The sequence below is a fragment of the Cololabis saira genome, chromosome 7, assembly GCF_033807715.1.
Source record: "Cololabis saira isolate AMF1-May2022 chromosome 7, fColSai1.1, whole genome shotgun sequence".
NCBI classification, from domain to species: Eukaryota; Metazoa; Chordata; class Actinopteri; order Beloniformes; family Belonidae; genus Cololabis; species Cololabis saira.
In genome coordinates, this window is record NC_084593.1 from 35147845 (window position 1) to 35162673 (window position 14829).

Here is a 14829-nt window from a genome sequence, read left to right on the forward strand (position 1 = left end):
CACCTACTGGCTCCCGTCAACTTGACCAAAGTAAACCCAAAGTAAGCCCACATTAGCCAACCACGTTCCCCTTTGGGCTTACTTTTGACCAATGACGTTCCTCCCTCTCTGGCTTACTTTTCGGAGCTCCGTTCTCAGACTTCTCTCCATCCACCATGTCACAAGATACGACGCTGAAGATCACTGCTGACCGTTTTTAACTTCTCCTCAAGTCCAGCAGATGTCAAAAGTATATTGTGTAAAGTCTTATTTTTGTTATAAGTGTTTTTTTAAGCGCTTCCTCTTCTTCTGAAGACTGCAGTATAAACAACAATGCTGCGGTTACTATTTGTAGTTTGTAACCCTGCAACCCTGGCGATTTAGATTATTTTTCTTTATAAGAGATAATGAAATATGAAACTTGTGATATAAACAGATGGAAGAAGAATATTTGGAAATAATCTTACTGCAAAATTCATAAAGAATGTTTGGAGGATGCGGGCATCGATCCCGCTACCTCTCGCATGCTAAGCGAGCGCTCTACCATCTGAGCTAATCCCCCGTCGGAATCAACGGAGTGTATTTCGGTCTTTTCAACTGTCCACATGTGATGACGCGTATTTTGTGTGGTTTTTGCCATGGCTAGTCGTTTTATTACTAAAGGCACACGTCTTTGTACCTGAAGATGCCGGACCATGGATGTATTATAAAAGTGCCGGACAGGAAGCTTCCGCTTTCACTGAAGCCTGAATAGATATTTCACTGTATTTTTAACTCTAAAAAGCCAATTTAATCCAGGCTAAGTCAGAAATACAAGAGACAAAAAATATGTCACACAAGTTTCTCTAACTTGGATTAAATAATTTCATCGAAGGAAGAAAAAGGAAGAAATATAAACGTTTCCGATTATGAAACGTTTCTGATGCTCTGCTGCCATCTGCTGGACTTGAGGAGAATTCTTTTTTTTATTTTTTATTTTTTTATTGAGCATTTTAGAGATTTAGAATAGACAGACATTCAGCCAAACATTTATACACAAAAACTTGTGCAATACAGTATACAATATAAAATGATATATGTATAAATGAATCAAATAAAAATATCTCTAAAATTAATTTAGCTCAATCAAGCAAGACAGAAAAAGGGTCTCTATAATATGACAATGTGTGTTCGCTCTTTTGGTTTGACATAAGTTTAAGGGAGTCTATATATAAATTAAAATCTCCAAGGAAAGCATTGAAATTTGAGAGTGCTTTTGAGAATTTTGCTTTGTGTATATGAAATGTACCAATTGCAATCATAAGATTTACTATGTAACTTAATGGTTTAACAAGAGACAAAAAAATATGTCACAAAATTCCTTTCTGATATGCTCACATATTACATGGTTTACGACCAGTTTGTTTTTTGTATGAGATTGTATTGTAAACCATACAGCCAGCTTCCTGGGATGTTATTACTGTCGTGATTCTATTTTATATGTTGACACTTTACGTTAATTCAGTTCACTTTACGGGAATGACGTTAAAGAGCGGCAGTCCTCCCCCCTTTTTCATGACATGCCATGGCTACTGAAGTGTTTTACCAGTGCTATGAAGAAGTTAAATAAACACATTTGAGACCGTTTCCTCCCTGTAATTCATCCTATGGCTAACAAAGCTGACAATGCCATACCTGCCATGGATACCGAAGCTGCAAATCTAACAGGTTCTAATCTAACAGAAGTTTGTGTACAAGTTAAAGAAATCCCTGTATGGAAAACTATTATAGGATGGTGATGCGTTCAATGAATCTGGAAACTAGTAAATCAAAATAAACCATGTGAACACAGTCTGACCTGGCCTGTCAAATAATAATAATTTATTTTATTACTCCCACAATGGGGAAATCTATTCTCAGGGGCCTTGCTCAGGGGCCAAAGCGGTTGAACTTAGTTGCAATCCAGGGGCTTGAACCTGGGTCCTGGGAACCTAGTCAGGGTCGAGCCAGACCCGGTTCCTGGTTCCTGGTTCCTGAGCAGCAGCCCCCCTCCTCACCCGCGCTGGACACTGGAAACGAAAGCAGAGCAGGTCTCACCCGCTCCAGGTGACACGCAGACCGCAGAGGATGAAAACCCTCCTCTGGGATGTTTTCCTACTGAGTAGGGATATTGTACTTCATATTTATATTCAAATAAAGGTGTTTGTTAATTACTGTACACAACTCATACAGTCTACAGATGTGTTTACCACCTAAAGTAATTCAGTTAGCAATAACGTGAAACTGCCACTAGATGGCAACCTAACACCACGAATGGAATTAACCTCAACATGCTAAAGTTTACAAATCAGCAGGTTTCAACTAGACAATGGACAGTAAAGACAATGAAGCTTGTTCTGAATAGACTTACTTTAAACAGATAAATATGATGGAGACGAAAGATAGAGTAAATAAATTAAATAAAAATCAGCAGGGATCTTCTTTACAATGTTTTTTTTCTATAATCTTTCATCAAATTTGCTCCAAGCAGAGGCTGCCAAGGGCCCTGGAAAGGGACCCTGACTTACAAAAAAAAAAAAAAAAAAATATATATATATATATATATATATATATATATATATATATATATATATATATATTTTCTTTTCACTTTGACTAGAGCAATTTTTTATGAAAGTTTCAGATCAATTATGAATGGTTCTCAGATATGGACACAGTGCTGCCTTCAGGACATGATACAGGAGTCATGATTGTATAATTATTAAGTGGACACCATAACTCTTGTAATATCATCCAAAATTAGCCTTTTTTTGACAGTAATGAGTGTCTAAACAGGAAACGGGAGAAAAAAAAGGTGATTATTAAACTGGGATAGTGATCATTTTATTGTTCTTTTAAGTTATATTAAAATGCATTCATGCAAAAATATACATCATGTAATAACTTCAATTTCAATGTTCATGTTATTCTATCAATGTCGTGTCCTATGAGAACGTGAAGGTGGTGGAGCTAAGGAGTGTGGGTGTGGCTGAGAGAGAGAAGACCCTCGACTGTAAAAACAAGCTGCTGGAGCTTGTACAGAAACCTGACTGAAACATTATTTTTTCAATAACATCATTTTGTTTAGCAAATGTTATGTAGTCCGGTGGTAAATTTGGGTATTACCTGCTAATAGAGGTTACATGGTAAACTTAATAAAAGTAAACGTTAATTTATTTTGAATGAATAAATAAATAAATAAATAAATAAGTGACACATGATTTTCTAATGATTAAAATACAGTGTTACAATGCATGACTAAAAGTTAATAAATAAATAGCGATTCATTTAGTCAATGAAATATTTAAAATAGGACGTTCAAAGTTTATATTATTTAGTTTAAATAATATTATGAGAGGTTTAATGCATTTAGTCTGTCATTCTGTTATTACTTTTTATTGGTCAGTTTGATTTTAACCCTGTTAAGTCAAGTTTTGGATTTAAAAATAAGGGAGATGTTCCGCCACCCGCTGTCCCACCAGCCCAACTGAGGTTCAGTATCTTACATTTTAAGACAGGTTTACAATAAATGTAGAATATCTACCTGTCAACCACATAAAAATTACAATTATGTGTTCAGAATCTGATAAGTCTACCTTTGTTGATACTTGTAGCAAGAGCTAGGGCTACGGGGGTCACCCGACAGGACAGAGGCCACAGGGTTTAGTGCAGGAACTCCTTTATTCTTCCACCCAGACACACGTACACCAGCAGAACCTTCAGCAGAGACCTCTTGCTGGTGTGCAGCCGCTCTTTATGAAGCCAGGCAGGGTGGAGAGGTTGATTGGGCACACCTGTGCCCAATCAGCTGAGTGGCTGCTCCTCCACCCTGCCACAATACTGAAATGCTGTGGACATTCCTATGTGTGTAATTCCTATAATAGAGCCTAAATGAAAACACAAAAGTGAAAGCACATGTCCATCCATCCATTTTCCGCCGCTTATCCGTTCCCGGGTCGCGGGGGCAGCAGCCCCAAGAGATGCCCACACGTCCTTCACGCCAGACACTTCCTCCAGCTCTTCCTCCAGCTCTTCCTCCAGCTCTTCCTCCAGCTCTTCCAGGGGAGTCCGAGATGTTCCCAGGCCAGCCTAGTGGCCCTTTTCCACTAGTACCTACTCAGCGCGCTTCTACCCGCCACGCGGGCCGAGGCGGGTAGAGCCGTGCCAAGCAGATACTTTTTCTGTAACCATTCTGCCGAGGTTCTAACCGGGCTGAGCCGGCACTATATCTGACGTCACCACCCTCCACGCCACCGATTGGTCGGGGGGCGGAGCCGCCAGACGTTTGAATCAGGAAGCGGGAATCAGCGTGAGAGCGTCTCACGGCTTGCGGCGATTTTTATTATACAGCGCAAACGTCTGTTTGGTGATCCAACTCTGAGGTGCAGATGTTCATAAACCTGGTGGCTGACGAGAGAAGGGATGTAGACGGGCGATAAGGAACGATCAGATCCACAGTCGCTCTGTTTTACTCTCAGTATGTGTGTAATTCCTATAATAGAGCCTAAATGAAAACACAAAAGTGAAAGCACATGTCCATCCATCTGCTTCACCCCAACCCGCCCACTTCTCACCTGGGTGTGGAAAAACAAACGAGGACAAAGCGGGTAGAGGCGGTACGAGGCGTGACGAGCCGTCCCGAGCCGGGGCGCGCTGAGTAGGTACTAGTGGAAAAGCGCCATAAGGGAGCGTCCAGCCACCCTGCGGAGGAAACTCATCTCGGCCGCTTGTATCTGCGACCTTATCCTTTCAGTCACTACCCAAAGTTCATGACCATAGGTGAGGGTAGGTGCGTAGATTGACCGGTAAATCGAGAGCTTCATCTTTCGACTCAGCTCCCTCTTCACCACGACGGTCCAGTAAACCGACCGCATAACTGCGGACGCTGCACCGATCCGCCTGTCAATCTCACGCTCCATTGTTCCCTCACTCGTGAATAAGATCCCGAGATACTTGAACTCCTCCACCTGTGGCAGGACTTCTCCACCCACCCGGAGAAGTCACGCCACCCTTTCCCGGTGCAGAACCATGGCCTCGGTCTTGGAGGTGCTGATTCTCATCCCTGCTCTACTGTAACATCCTGGTACTAGAAACTCCGGGACCCCCAGATGTTCTGGTCACTTCCACATCCTGAATGTTCAGAGGTGTTTTGGTGGTAAAAGTGATTCTACTCAATTTTGGACAGCTCATCGTAACGTTAGAGTTGATCAGTGTCGGTTCACATCCTGATTCTTAAGGACAAGTAAGTTGAACTTTTAAAAAATACTAATTGGTTTATTTTGTCCATGTGTATTCAGATGTTTGTGCTCCAGTTTGTCAAAAGCAGCTGAAGTCTAAGCTGAAAAAGAAGTACCAGTGTGTGTTTGAGGGGATTATTAAAGCAGGAAACCCAACCCTTCTGAAGCAGATCTACACAGAGCTCTACATCACAGAGGGAGGGACTGCAGAGGTCAACGATGAACATGAAGTCAGACAGATTGAAGCAGCATCCAGGAAACCAGACAGAGCAGAAACAACCATCAGACAGGAAGACATCTTTAAACTCCCTCCTGGAAAGGATGAACCAATCAGAACAGTGATGACAAAGGGAGTGGCCGGTATCGGGAAAACAGTCCTAACAGAGAAGTTCACTCTGGACTGGGCTGAAGGCAGAACCAACCAGGACATCCAGTTCATATTTCCATTCACCTTCAGAGAGCTGAATGTGCTGAAAGAGAGAAAGTTCAGCTTGGTGGAACTTGTCCATCACTTCTTCACTGAAACCAGAGAAAATGGTGGTCCAGGCCAAACTGAAGAAGGTCAAGTATGATGGAGGAGCTGAGACGGATCCACACTGGAGTCCAGAGAGCAGGAAAATGACGGAGTCTCTGGGAAAACTGGCTTTTGAGCAGTTGCAGAAAGGAAACCTGATCTTCTATGAATCAGACCTGAGAGAGTGTGGCATTGATATCAGAGAAGCCTCAGTGTACTCAGGAGTGTTCACCCAGATCTTTAGAGAGGAGAGCAGCCTGTACCAGGACCAGGTCTTCTGCTTCATCCATCTGAGTGTTCAGGAGTTTCTGGCTGCTCTTCATGTCCATCAGACCTTCATCAACTCTGGAGTCAACCTGCTGGAGGAACAGAGAAACACCTTCAGGTGGTTTAAAACAAGAGCAGAGACTCACCTCTATCAGAGTGCTGTGGACAAGGCCTTACAGAGTCCAAACGGACACCTGGACTTGTTCCTCCGCTTCCTCCTGGGTTTCTCACTGGAGACCAATCTGACTCTCCTACGAGGTCTTACGAAACCAAAACAAAGAAGTTCACAGAATAATCAGGAAATGGTTAAATACATCGAGAAGAGGATCAGTGAGGATCTGTCTGCAGAGAAAAGCATCAACCTGTTACACTGTCTGAATGAACTGAAGGATGGTTCTCCGGTGGAGGGGATCCAACGGTCCCTGAGGTTAGGACGTCTCTCCACAGATGAACTGTCTCCTGCTCAGTCGTCGGCTCTGGTCTTCATCTTACTGTCATCAGAAGATCTGGAGGTGTTTGACCTGAAGGAATACTCAGCTTCAGAGGAGGTTCTACGGAGGCTGCTGCCGGTGGTCAAAGCCTCCCAGAAAGTTGTGTAAGGACGAACACGGACACATCTGTTTCAATTACAATCACATGTGTTCATGGAGGAAATCAGTTAAATTCACTGTAACTAAGTTCAGGTTCATGTGGGACCAATTCTCATAAATGATTCATCTCAGGAAACTTTACATGAAGAGAGGAGAAATGCAGCTTTCATTTTGATCAAGACTGTGATGCAACAACACTTATTGAATAATAGTTGAATTAATCATTAAAATTCTATGATTCATTCATTTGTTGAATTAAATAATCAATGTTTCAATTACATTATTTTTTTCCTAACCTCTCAGAGGACATCTGTGCAGATCTGTCCTCAGTCCTCAGCTCTCAGTCCTCCAGTCTGACAGAACTGGACCTGAGTAACAACAACCTGCAGGATTCAGGACTGAAGAAGCTGTGTCCTGGACTGGAGAGTCCACACTGTAAACTGGAGTCTCTTAGGTCAGAATCCACCAAGTGTTCAACTGTTGACAGTTATACCTGTGGTTTTTATTTAAGGACTTTTGATGAGAGAGTTTTGATTCAAACCAGCAGCGATGAGAACTTACTTTCCTCTTGAAGAATCTGACATCATCCATGAAGTCTTGCTGGATCGCTGTGGTGCAGCTGAGTGAAAGGTAGAAGTGGACACGTGGCTTTTAATGAACGTGGACTTTCTCTGAAAAACATGCAGAATGAAGTTGATGGCGCATCGACGGAGCATTCAGTATCACCACCAGAATAAGAACAAGGAATCATTAATCATTAATACCAGATTCTCAGAGAGAGAAACTGGAAAAGAGCAGCGCTCTCTTGCTCACAATTTACACTGAAGAAATAAGAAAACACCAAACTTTAAAGCAGCACAACGTAACTTTCAGCTTTTCTGAGTTTGGCGGCATCTTTTGGAAAAAAGCGGTAGTGCTTTACCAGAAAGAACACGTTTCCCATGAGCACCAGCGCGTACTGCCGGAAAACTCTTGTCCCGTCGCGTGCATTTGTTTTGAGAGAAGACGGGACGCTTTTCTGTTTCACCAAGTGAACAGACGGAACGCAAAAAAATAGATGTTAAACTGCTGGAAAGGAACTGGAATTTACAGGGATACCTTAAACAAGGAAGCCAGAGAGCGGTATATGGAGAAAATAATGATTATTAACAGTCTGGATCCATATGAAATCCCTACTGAAGAATGGAGCTCCTCGTCGGAGCTGCACTCTTTAGAAGTATTTACTGCCGCAGCTCTGCAGAACCACCGTCTCCGGCTACCTTGTTTAGGAGTGTTTGGCAGCTGCTTTGGTAAATGTTTGACTCGCCATGTGTTTCAATAAATTAGTATAATAGTACAACATACAGTACATGTTTTGTATCCCTCTTGCTTCTCTTTTCTTTTTTTTTGACTGCTATATTATGTTGAAGAGGCTCGAGGCATGAGCAATATTTTTGTTTTCCTCGTGAGATTATTTTTTTCCTCTGCAGCTACAAATAAGAGTTAATATTTTTTCCTCAACGAACTAGTTTTATCTGAAGATTGGGGTTAATTGCACCGCAGAGAGCTGGCCAGCCACTGCGTTTAGCTGGAGAAGTGGGGAATAAAACCTGTGTTTTGATCCGACCCCGGTCTGTGTGAGTGTTTGTGGTTTAAGGCTGATTTATGGTTCTGCGTTAAATCGACGCAGAGCCTACAGCGTAGGGTACGCGGCGACACGCACCGTACGTTGCGCGTCGCCACGTACCCTACGCCGTAGGTCTGCGACGATTTAACGCAGAACCAAAATTCAGGCTTTACTGTGTGGAAGGTTTGGTCATTACAGCCGCGATCCAAGCGAGCCGACACTCTTTCACTCTTTTACTCTGTTATATCAGATACTTGGCCTGCGTGGTTCTGCCTCCGAGCAGGAAAGCGGTGAAAAGTTAAACCATTAGCGATCTTTTTCCCATGTCTGTTGTGTGGAGCTGCTGCAGCCGCAACACAGCAACGGGTTACCAGCTTCTCCTACTCTGCGCTCCACGCCCCGCCGATTTTCGTCTCGACTGCGAATCGGGAAGGAGGGGGAAGTGACGTATGCCGTAAAGCAGTCAAAGCCGTAAAGATTTGTAGTTTTTTAGTGTGGCAGGGTTCCTACCATGCTCCTCAAAGTTACATAGTGCCAGTGAAGGCGATACAGACCCCCTCAGATCATGACGGTGGTGTCATTAAACCTGTTGGAAGTTGATGTACCATCACAATGACTCTGGAAATATGATATTAAGGTGGAAAAGTTACGTAGTGTCGCTTTAACTCTGAATGAAAACCAGCAGATTGTTTCTGGAGACTTCAGAACATTTTAGACCAAACGACATTCCTGGAAACACAAAGGCTGTTGGGTTGAGAAAATAGTCAGAAAGTAAAATGTTTATTTAGATAAAATGTAGCTCATTAAAGTGATCTTTAAACACAGCTGACTTATCTGATTGTAAAACTACCAAAAGTGTTGAGGACAGACACGTCAAACATGGAGTTTGATGTCACATGATGCTCTTCACACGTCTCTCTTCACATCTGGATGCCGTCAGCCTCAGCAGAAGCGGGACTCTATATGTTGATGCTCATCCACAAGTTTAGTTCAGACTGAATCATCCACTGCCAATCCAGGAAGCAAGAACACACGGAGGCACACGTCAAGCACTGGAAATCTGCAACACAACACAAAACCACAAACGAAACACAAAACCGACACGGAGCCAACCAAAACACGAGCAGCAATTGACCCAAATCTCGAGATCCGAACACAGTCTAAGCTAAGCTACCGCTAACTAACCCCAAAAACTACAGAGCAAGCATGCAGGTGAACAAGCCAGTGTATCTATGTGTGTGTATGCGTGTATGTATGTGATTATGTGTGTGTGTGTGTGTGTGTGTGTGTGTGTGTGCGTATGTGTTTGTATACGTGCGTGTGTACAGTATATATATATATATATATATATATATATATATATATATATATATATATATATATATATATATATATATATATATATATATATATATATATATATATATATATATATATATAAAACATTAAAGAAACAATAAACTCCAAAACAGCAGTACATTCTTGTCTGTGTGTCATCCTCTACTCCGAGTTGAAAGCCCACTTTGAATTTTACAAGAGATAGGGTTGACCTTAGCAATGACCCGTAGGTGGAAAAAGCTTGATTTTACCACAGCAATAATCTGTTTGTCCAACTTGGGAGCACTGTCAAAAATCACACCCGATTCCTGACAGCAGAGCGACATGAGGCCAAAGGGCCGAGAATGTTGAAAAAGCTGCTTAGCTTTTCTGCACACCGATACCTGCCCTCAAATTCAAGAAGAGAGAAATCAAACGCTGTCTCTGGATTGGACCTATATTGATTCATAACTGATGTTTCCCCACAGGAAAAAAAATGCATTCACCTCAATAAAGTTAATATCTGCATCAGCAATTGACTTCTGTTTTTTCAGGCTACTCCTTCCTGAAGGCCCATATGCAGCAATTGTGCGCTTGCACGTATGAGCTTTTACTTTAATTGCCTGGGCAGGCCGGCTGCCTCTGCAGCAGATGTTGTCCAGTCTTTGTCAGTGAAAAAGCGCATCCCTGCAGCTTTGTTTGGGCCCGCTGTGCGCGCCGCGGGGGCTTTTGGACGCTTGAATAATCAAAAGGAGCGACAGGCTCAAGACCTCAAACCCGTCCACTTAAAGAATTATGTATTTACAGAGAGTTGAAACTGGGCACCTCAGCTTTAATGTCGCACTGGGGTATTCTGAAATAATGATGATTTTATTTTTTAAAACCAGACCTCACACATTGCTGTTGGGGCGTGCAGGCAGCGCGCCCATTAACACCCTGAGGTGTTGCGTGTTTTCCCAGCTCCACTTTTACTTGCGGCTCGACACGTGGCACCATTGCTCCATTTGGCTCAAACATAAAAAAAAAACAAAAAATAGATAAAAAAAAAAAAACAATCTATTTGTTACATCGGTAGGCCAGACGCATATTTTAATCCCCAAAACAAACATTTTATTAAAGACAGAGGTTTGGTGGGGACGTTTTTTTTTATTGTTTTTCTTTGGGAAGTTGAGGCATCAAGTGAGATTTGAAAATGAGGCTAAAATGCATTTTTTCCACTTTTTCTTTGCTCTTTGATTTTACATTTTGAACGCACTCCTCTCATCCTCCTAAAATGCATGCACTCGTTCCTTTATGCCTTATTACGCATTCATACAACTACTCTGCTGGACCTGTTCAAAATGCATTTAGACACACGCTGCTTTAATGAAACCCCTGATCTGATTCCCCTTTAAATTGATTTACTGAACCCAGTGTGGGCTTTTCTTCAGGGGGTTAAATCCTGGAGACGCACAAAGGAGCGGCCTGTCCAGCGAGCAGCCCGGTGCGACTAATACCTCCTTTGATTCAAGATGTTTTCACGATGCTTTGAAGGGATTCACGTATCCGCAAGAGCAACCAAACGGCCAATATGATGAATGAGATATGAGAACAAGCTTTTCCTGTAATATGTTTGGAGTTAGATACGAATGATTTGCATTTCATTGCAGTGATATATGCACATAAACATAATTTCCAATTCTTAACGAATAGTCCCAAACCAAAACCCAACATTTCAGTCATTCTACCTGAGCAAAGTTCAAATTATTAATAACCATATCATGTTATAGCTTGATGTTCTAAAACAGACTAATTGGAACTTTATTCAGTGCAAATGTCCACTGGAATATCCCCTGCTGGCATTGTCCAAATGAAGAAAAATAATCCAACATAATTTTTGCACACTTGATTTACTGTAAAACAATGAAGTATGGGATTTAGTGAACATTTAAAAAGGGGCTGATAACTGTTACACACACAGTGAGTCTTCTAAAGTTAAACAAAAATTATTACTTCTTATTTTCTTAGAAAAAACGAGAGGGAAAAAAACACTAAACAGAGCTTTCACCAGCAGGTCATGAGAAATGTTGCTAGATTTCCATTTAAAATGATGCTCTTGTCATATCAAGATGCTGCTGAATCAGAAGTGCAAATGTGAAAGTAGCTCCTTCCAGCAATCAAAGTAAAATTAAAGGCTACCTGAGTTGCTCTTGGCTCTCTGACATGCTGTTATTTATAATAACCCATTATTTTGACTATATTAAACAGCAGCAGTATTTACAGCAATAGAGCTGCACTTTTTGTTATTGACAACATGAACTACTACTCTCTGAAAAGCCACAATTATGATTTGATAAATAAATTCTTCTGTGCCCAAACACCTAAATTATCAGACTTTGTTAAAATAAACTTTTGGGTTCAAAACATTTCTGCATGCTAATGATTTAAACACTTTTTTTTTTATCAAAATAGCTAGTGCCCTTAGTGCCCTTTCAACACTTTGTCTCACTTTGTCTTGTCTGATGCATTTCCTTGATTATTTAACAAAAAACGTTTTGGTTCTGTGGTGTTGAACCAGTCTTTAATAACACCATCCCTTTATCAATATTCACTGAAAGAATATCTTTATTTGTGAAGTACCCAATGACTAAGATTACATAAATGCACTGAAGTAAAAAAAAGTATGGCTTGCTCTTGGAAGTAGCAGAACTTCAAATAGGTGACATCAAAAACTAATTATTTGTGAGTTTTATTTCACTCCAGCTTTGGTTCAGACCTAATGCTGCTGATCAGGAGTCATTTCTATTGTCGTCTTTAAACCGTTGCACTTCACATTTACAGTAGACCATATATATATCAAAAATATTTAAAACCGAGAGCCTCACATGACTGTAACTAAGACCATTTGGACATTCCTGCAGGAAACGTTTTGTAGATTGGATGCTGGATCATCTGATCCAGTCTGGACTCTGAACACGTGCGAATGGCTCCCATCGTTGACTGTTCTACATTTGAAAAACTGCCCATAAGATCTGAGAGGTAAAGTACTCCCGATCAGCATTTCAATGCAGTCATAACTGTCGTCCAGACCGGCTGGAGTACGCGCTAACTGTCCTCGCATGGTCCTCTTCTCTTCGCAGCAAATACGCCAATCAATGAGTCTCCAAACACAGGAAATTGTGCTTTTATTGAAAGTCACGTAATGCAGCAAATAACGACTCAATTCGAAGAAAAACAAAATGAAAATAATCAACAAATCCAAACCAAAAAGAGATTAGGTAAAAAAAAAATCAAACAGATCTGCCTTAAAATATAATTATACAAAAATCAAAAGGCGCATTACACAAGATATTTTATCTCAAGAAGAATAACCCCTTACGAGGTGTCATATAAAGCCTTTATTTTACAATTAAAAGGCTGTATTATTTTCTCTCCGAAAATACACATTTACACTGTTTCTTAATATGACATTGTGTTTAACCCTAAGAAGAGTGTTCTTCTAATTGTTAAAGCTAAGGAGGATCAGAAACAAAAGTTTCCCCCATTCTTACTGTCTGACCGCCCCTTAGATGTTGTTAAGAGAGTACGGTATTTGGGTCACATCATAAATGAGGATCTATGTGATGATGATGACATCCAGTGTCAGTGCTGTAAGCTTCCATATGTGCACAGCTGATGTTAAAGTAAATCTATTCAGAGCCTATTGTACACCTATTTACACAGCTCACCTTTGGTGTAATTATACCACCAAAGCCAAGCTAAAGAAGTTGCAGGTAGCATATAATGATGCTTCAGGATCCTCCTTAAGCTTCCAAGATGGACAAGTGCAAGCACTTTGTTAATTCTTGTGCCCCCACCTTCCATGCTCTGCTGAGGAATTCTATGTTTAAATGTATGTGTCGACTCCATGAGTCAGAAAATTGTCTAATAACTGCGCAGACTCACTAACATCAAATTAATGTATGCAAGGTACACATCTGGACTATGGAACCATTGGAACAGATGTTTGCATGTATTTAATGTGTTACCTGTAATTTTTTATGTATTTTATATGGAACCTTTTGAGTCTGTAATAAAGTATTCAATCAATCAATAAATCAATCAATCAATCAATCTTAACATCTAACGTGCAACGAGAAGCAGACTAAAGGCTGATTTATGGTTCCGCGTTACACACGCGTCGCCGCGTAGCCTACGCCGTACCCTACGGCGTAAGCTCTGCGTCGATTTATCGCGGACCATAATTGAGGCTTGAGCGTCACTGAGGCCAGGGCCTCCACACGGGATCGCTGCTGTGCGCGGAGACTGCTGCGGGGGAGAGCAGCTTCCTGGTGTCGCAGTGGAGGTCCGCCTGCCGTCTGAGTTCGTGCTGAGGAGCCGGAGCACCTGCGTGGGCTGCAGGACTGGACCCCAGCGGGGGGTGGACGCGCCCCGGGGAGGCTGCAGGCCGCGTCCGGGGCTCGGGGAGCGCAAAAGACGATGTGGTGGCGCCTGCAGGCTCGTCCAGCTCCCGGCTCTTGTTGGCTATGAAGCAGCCCACTTTGAGCAGGCAGGACCTGATCCCTTCCTGATAGCTGTTCTGGCGTGTGCACGCCGGCGTCTGTCCGCTGCTGGCCTGCAGGGCCCTCTTTGGCCCCTCCTGACCTTTGCCCATCTCCTTCTCCGCTTGAAGGAATTCCACAACGCTCTCCAGAATCTCTGCCTTCTCCACCTTGGGATTGTTCAGTTTCTGCCGAAAAAAAAAAGTCAAAAAATTTACTTATTTCACGTATAAAAATGGAAGACTAGTAATGATCTATAATGGAAACCCAGGCACACTTACTTCACTGTGCCTGTTTTCCAGCATTAGCAGTCGCAGAGTCTCCAAACTGTGGTTAATGCGCTCCCGTCTGCGTCTCTCCATCAGACGCTTTGACATCTTGAGGTATAGAAAGAAAAGTACATTGGTGACAAACTTCCAGCAGATTTAAAATAATTTTCTTCCAAAAAAAGAAAAAAAAAAGAAATGCAGCTTACCCTTCTTCCTAACTTGTGTTTAGGAGTTTCCGATGAAGTTAAAGCCTTCATATTTACTTCATATTTACACTTCACTCGACTCGTGCCTCTGCGGGTTTTTTCAGGGTCCAGGCCAGATGAATGTGAGCGTGTTTGCGTCCTCTTTGCACTTTGTTGACCTGCTGCTCACAGCCACGCCTCTGGATCTTACTGGTGGCGTGCAGAGACCATCATTCCAGTCCCATTTTGCATACAGTACAAAAGATGACTAAAGAAATGGAGATTTAAAATAAGTAAAATGGAAAGTAACACCATGAATGAAAATTA

The 14829-nt window shown here is 41.9% G+C and overlaps 1 protein-coding gene and 1 non-coding gene across 2 annotated transcripts; both read right to left on the reverse strand.

Annotated features, from left to right (window-relative positions):
* Positions 1-468: 468 nt before the first annotated feature.
* trnaa-agc (transfer RNA alanine (anticodon AGC)) lies at positions 469-541 on the reverse strand. The gene has a single exon. It is a non-coding gene; the product is annotated as a tRNA-Ala (tRNA).
* A 13224-nt stretch (positions 542-13765) lies between these two features.
* On the reverse strand, positions 13766-14574 carry her5 (hairy-related 5). The gene is made up of 3 exons (XM_061726363.1): positions 14524-14574; positions 14330-14425; positions 13766-14236 (listed from the first exon to the last, which is right to left on the reverse strand). The coding sequence occupies exons 1-3, from the start codon at positions 14572-14574 to the stop codon at positions 13766-13768; spliced, it is 618 nt and encodes a 205-aa protein (XP_061582347.1).
* Positions 14575-14829: the final 255 nt, after the last annotated feature.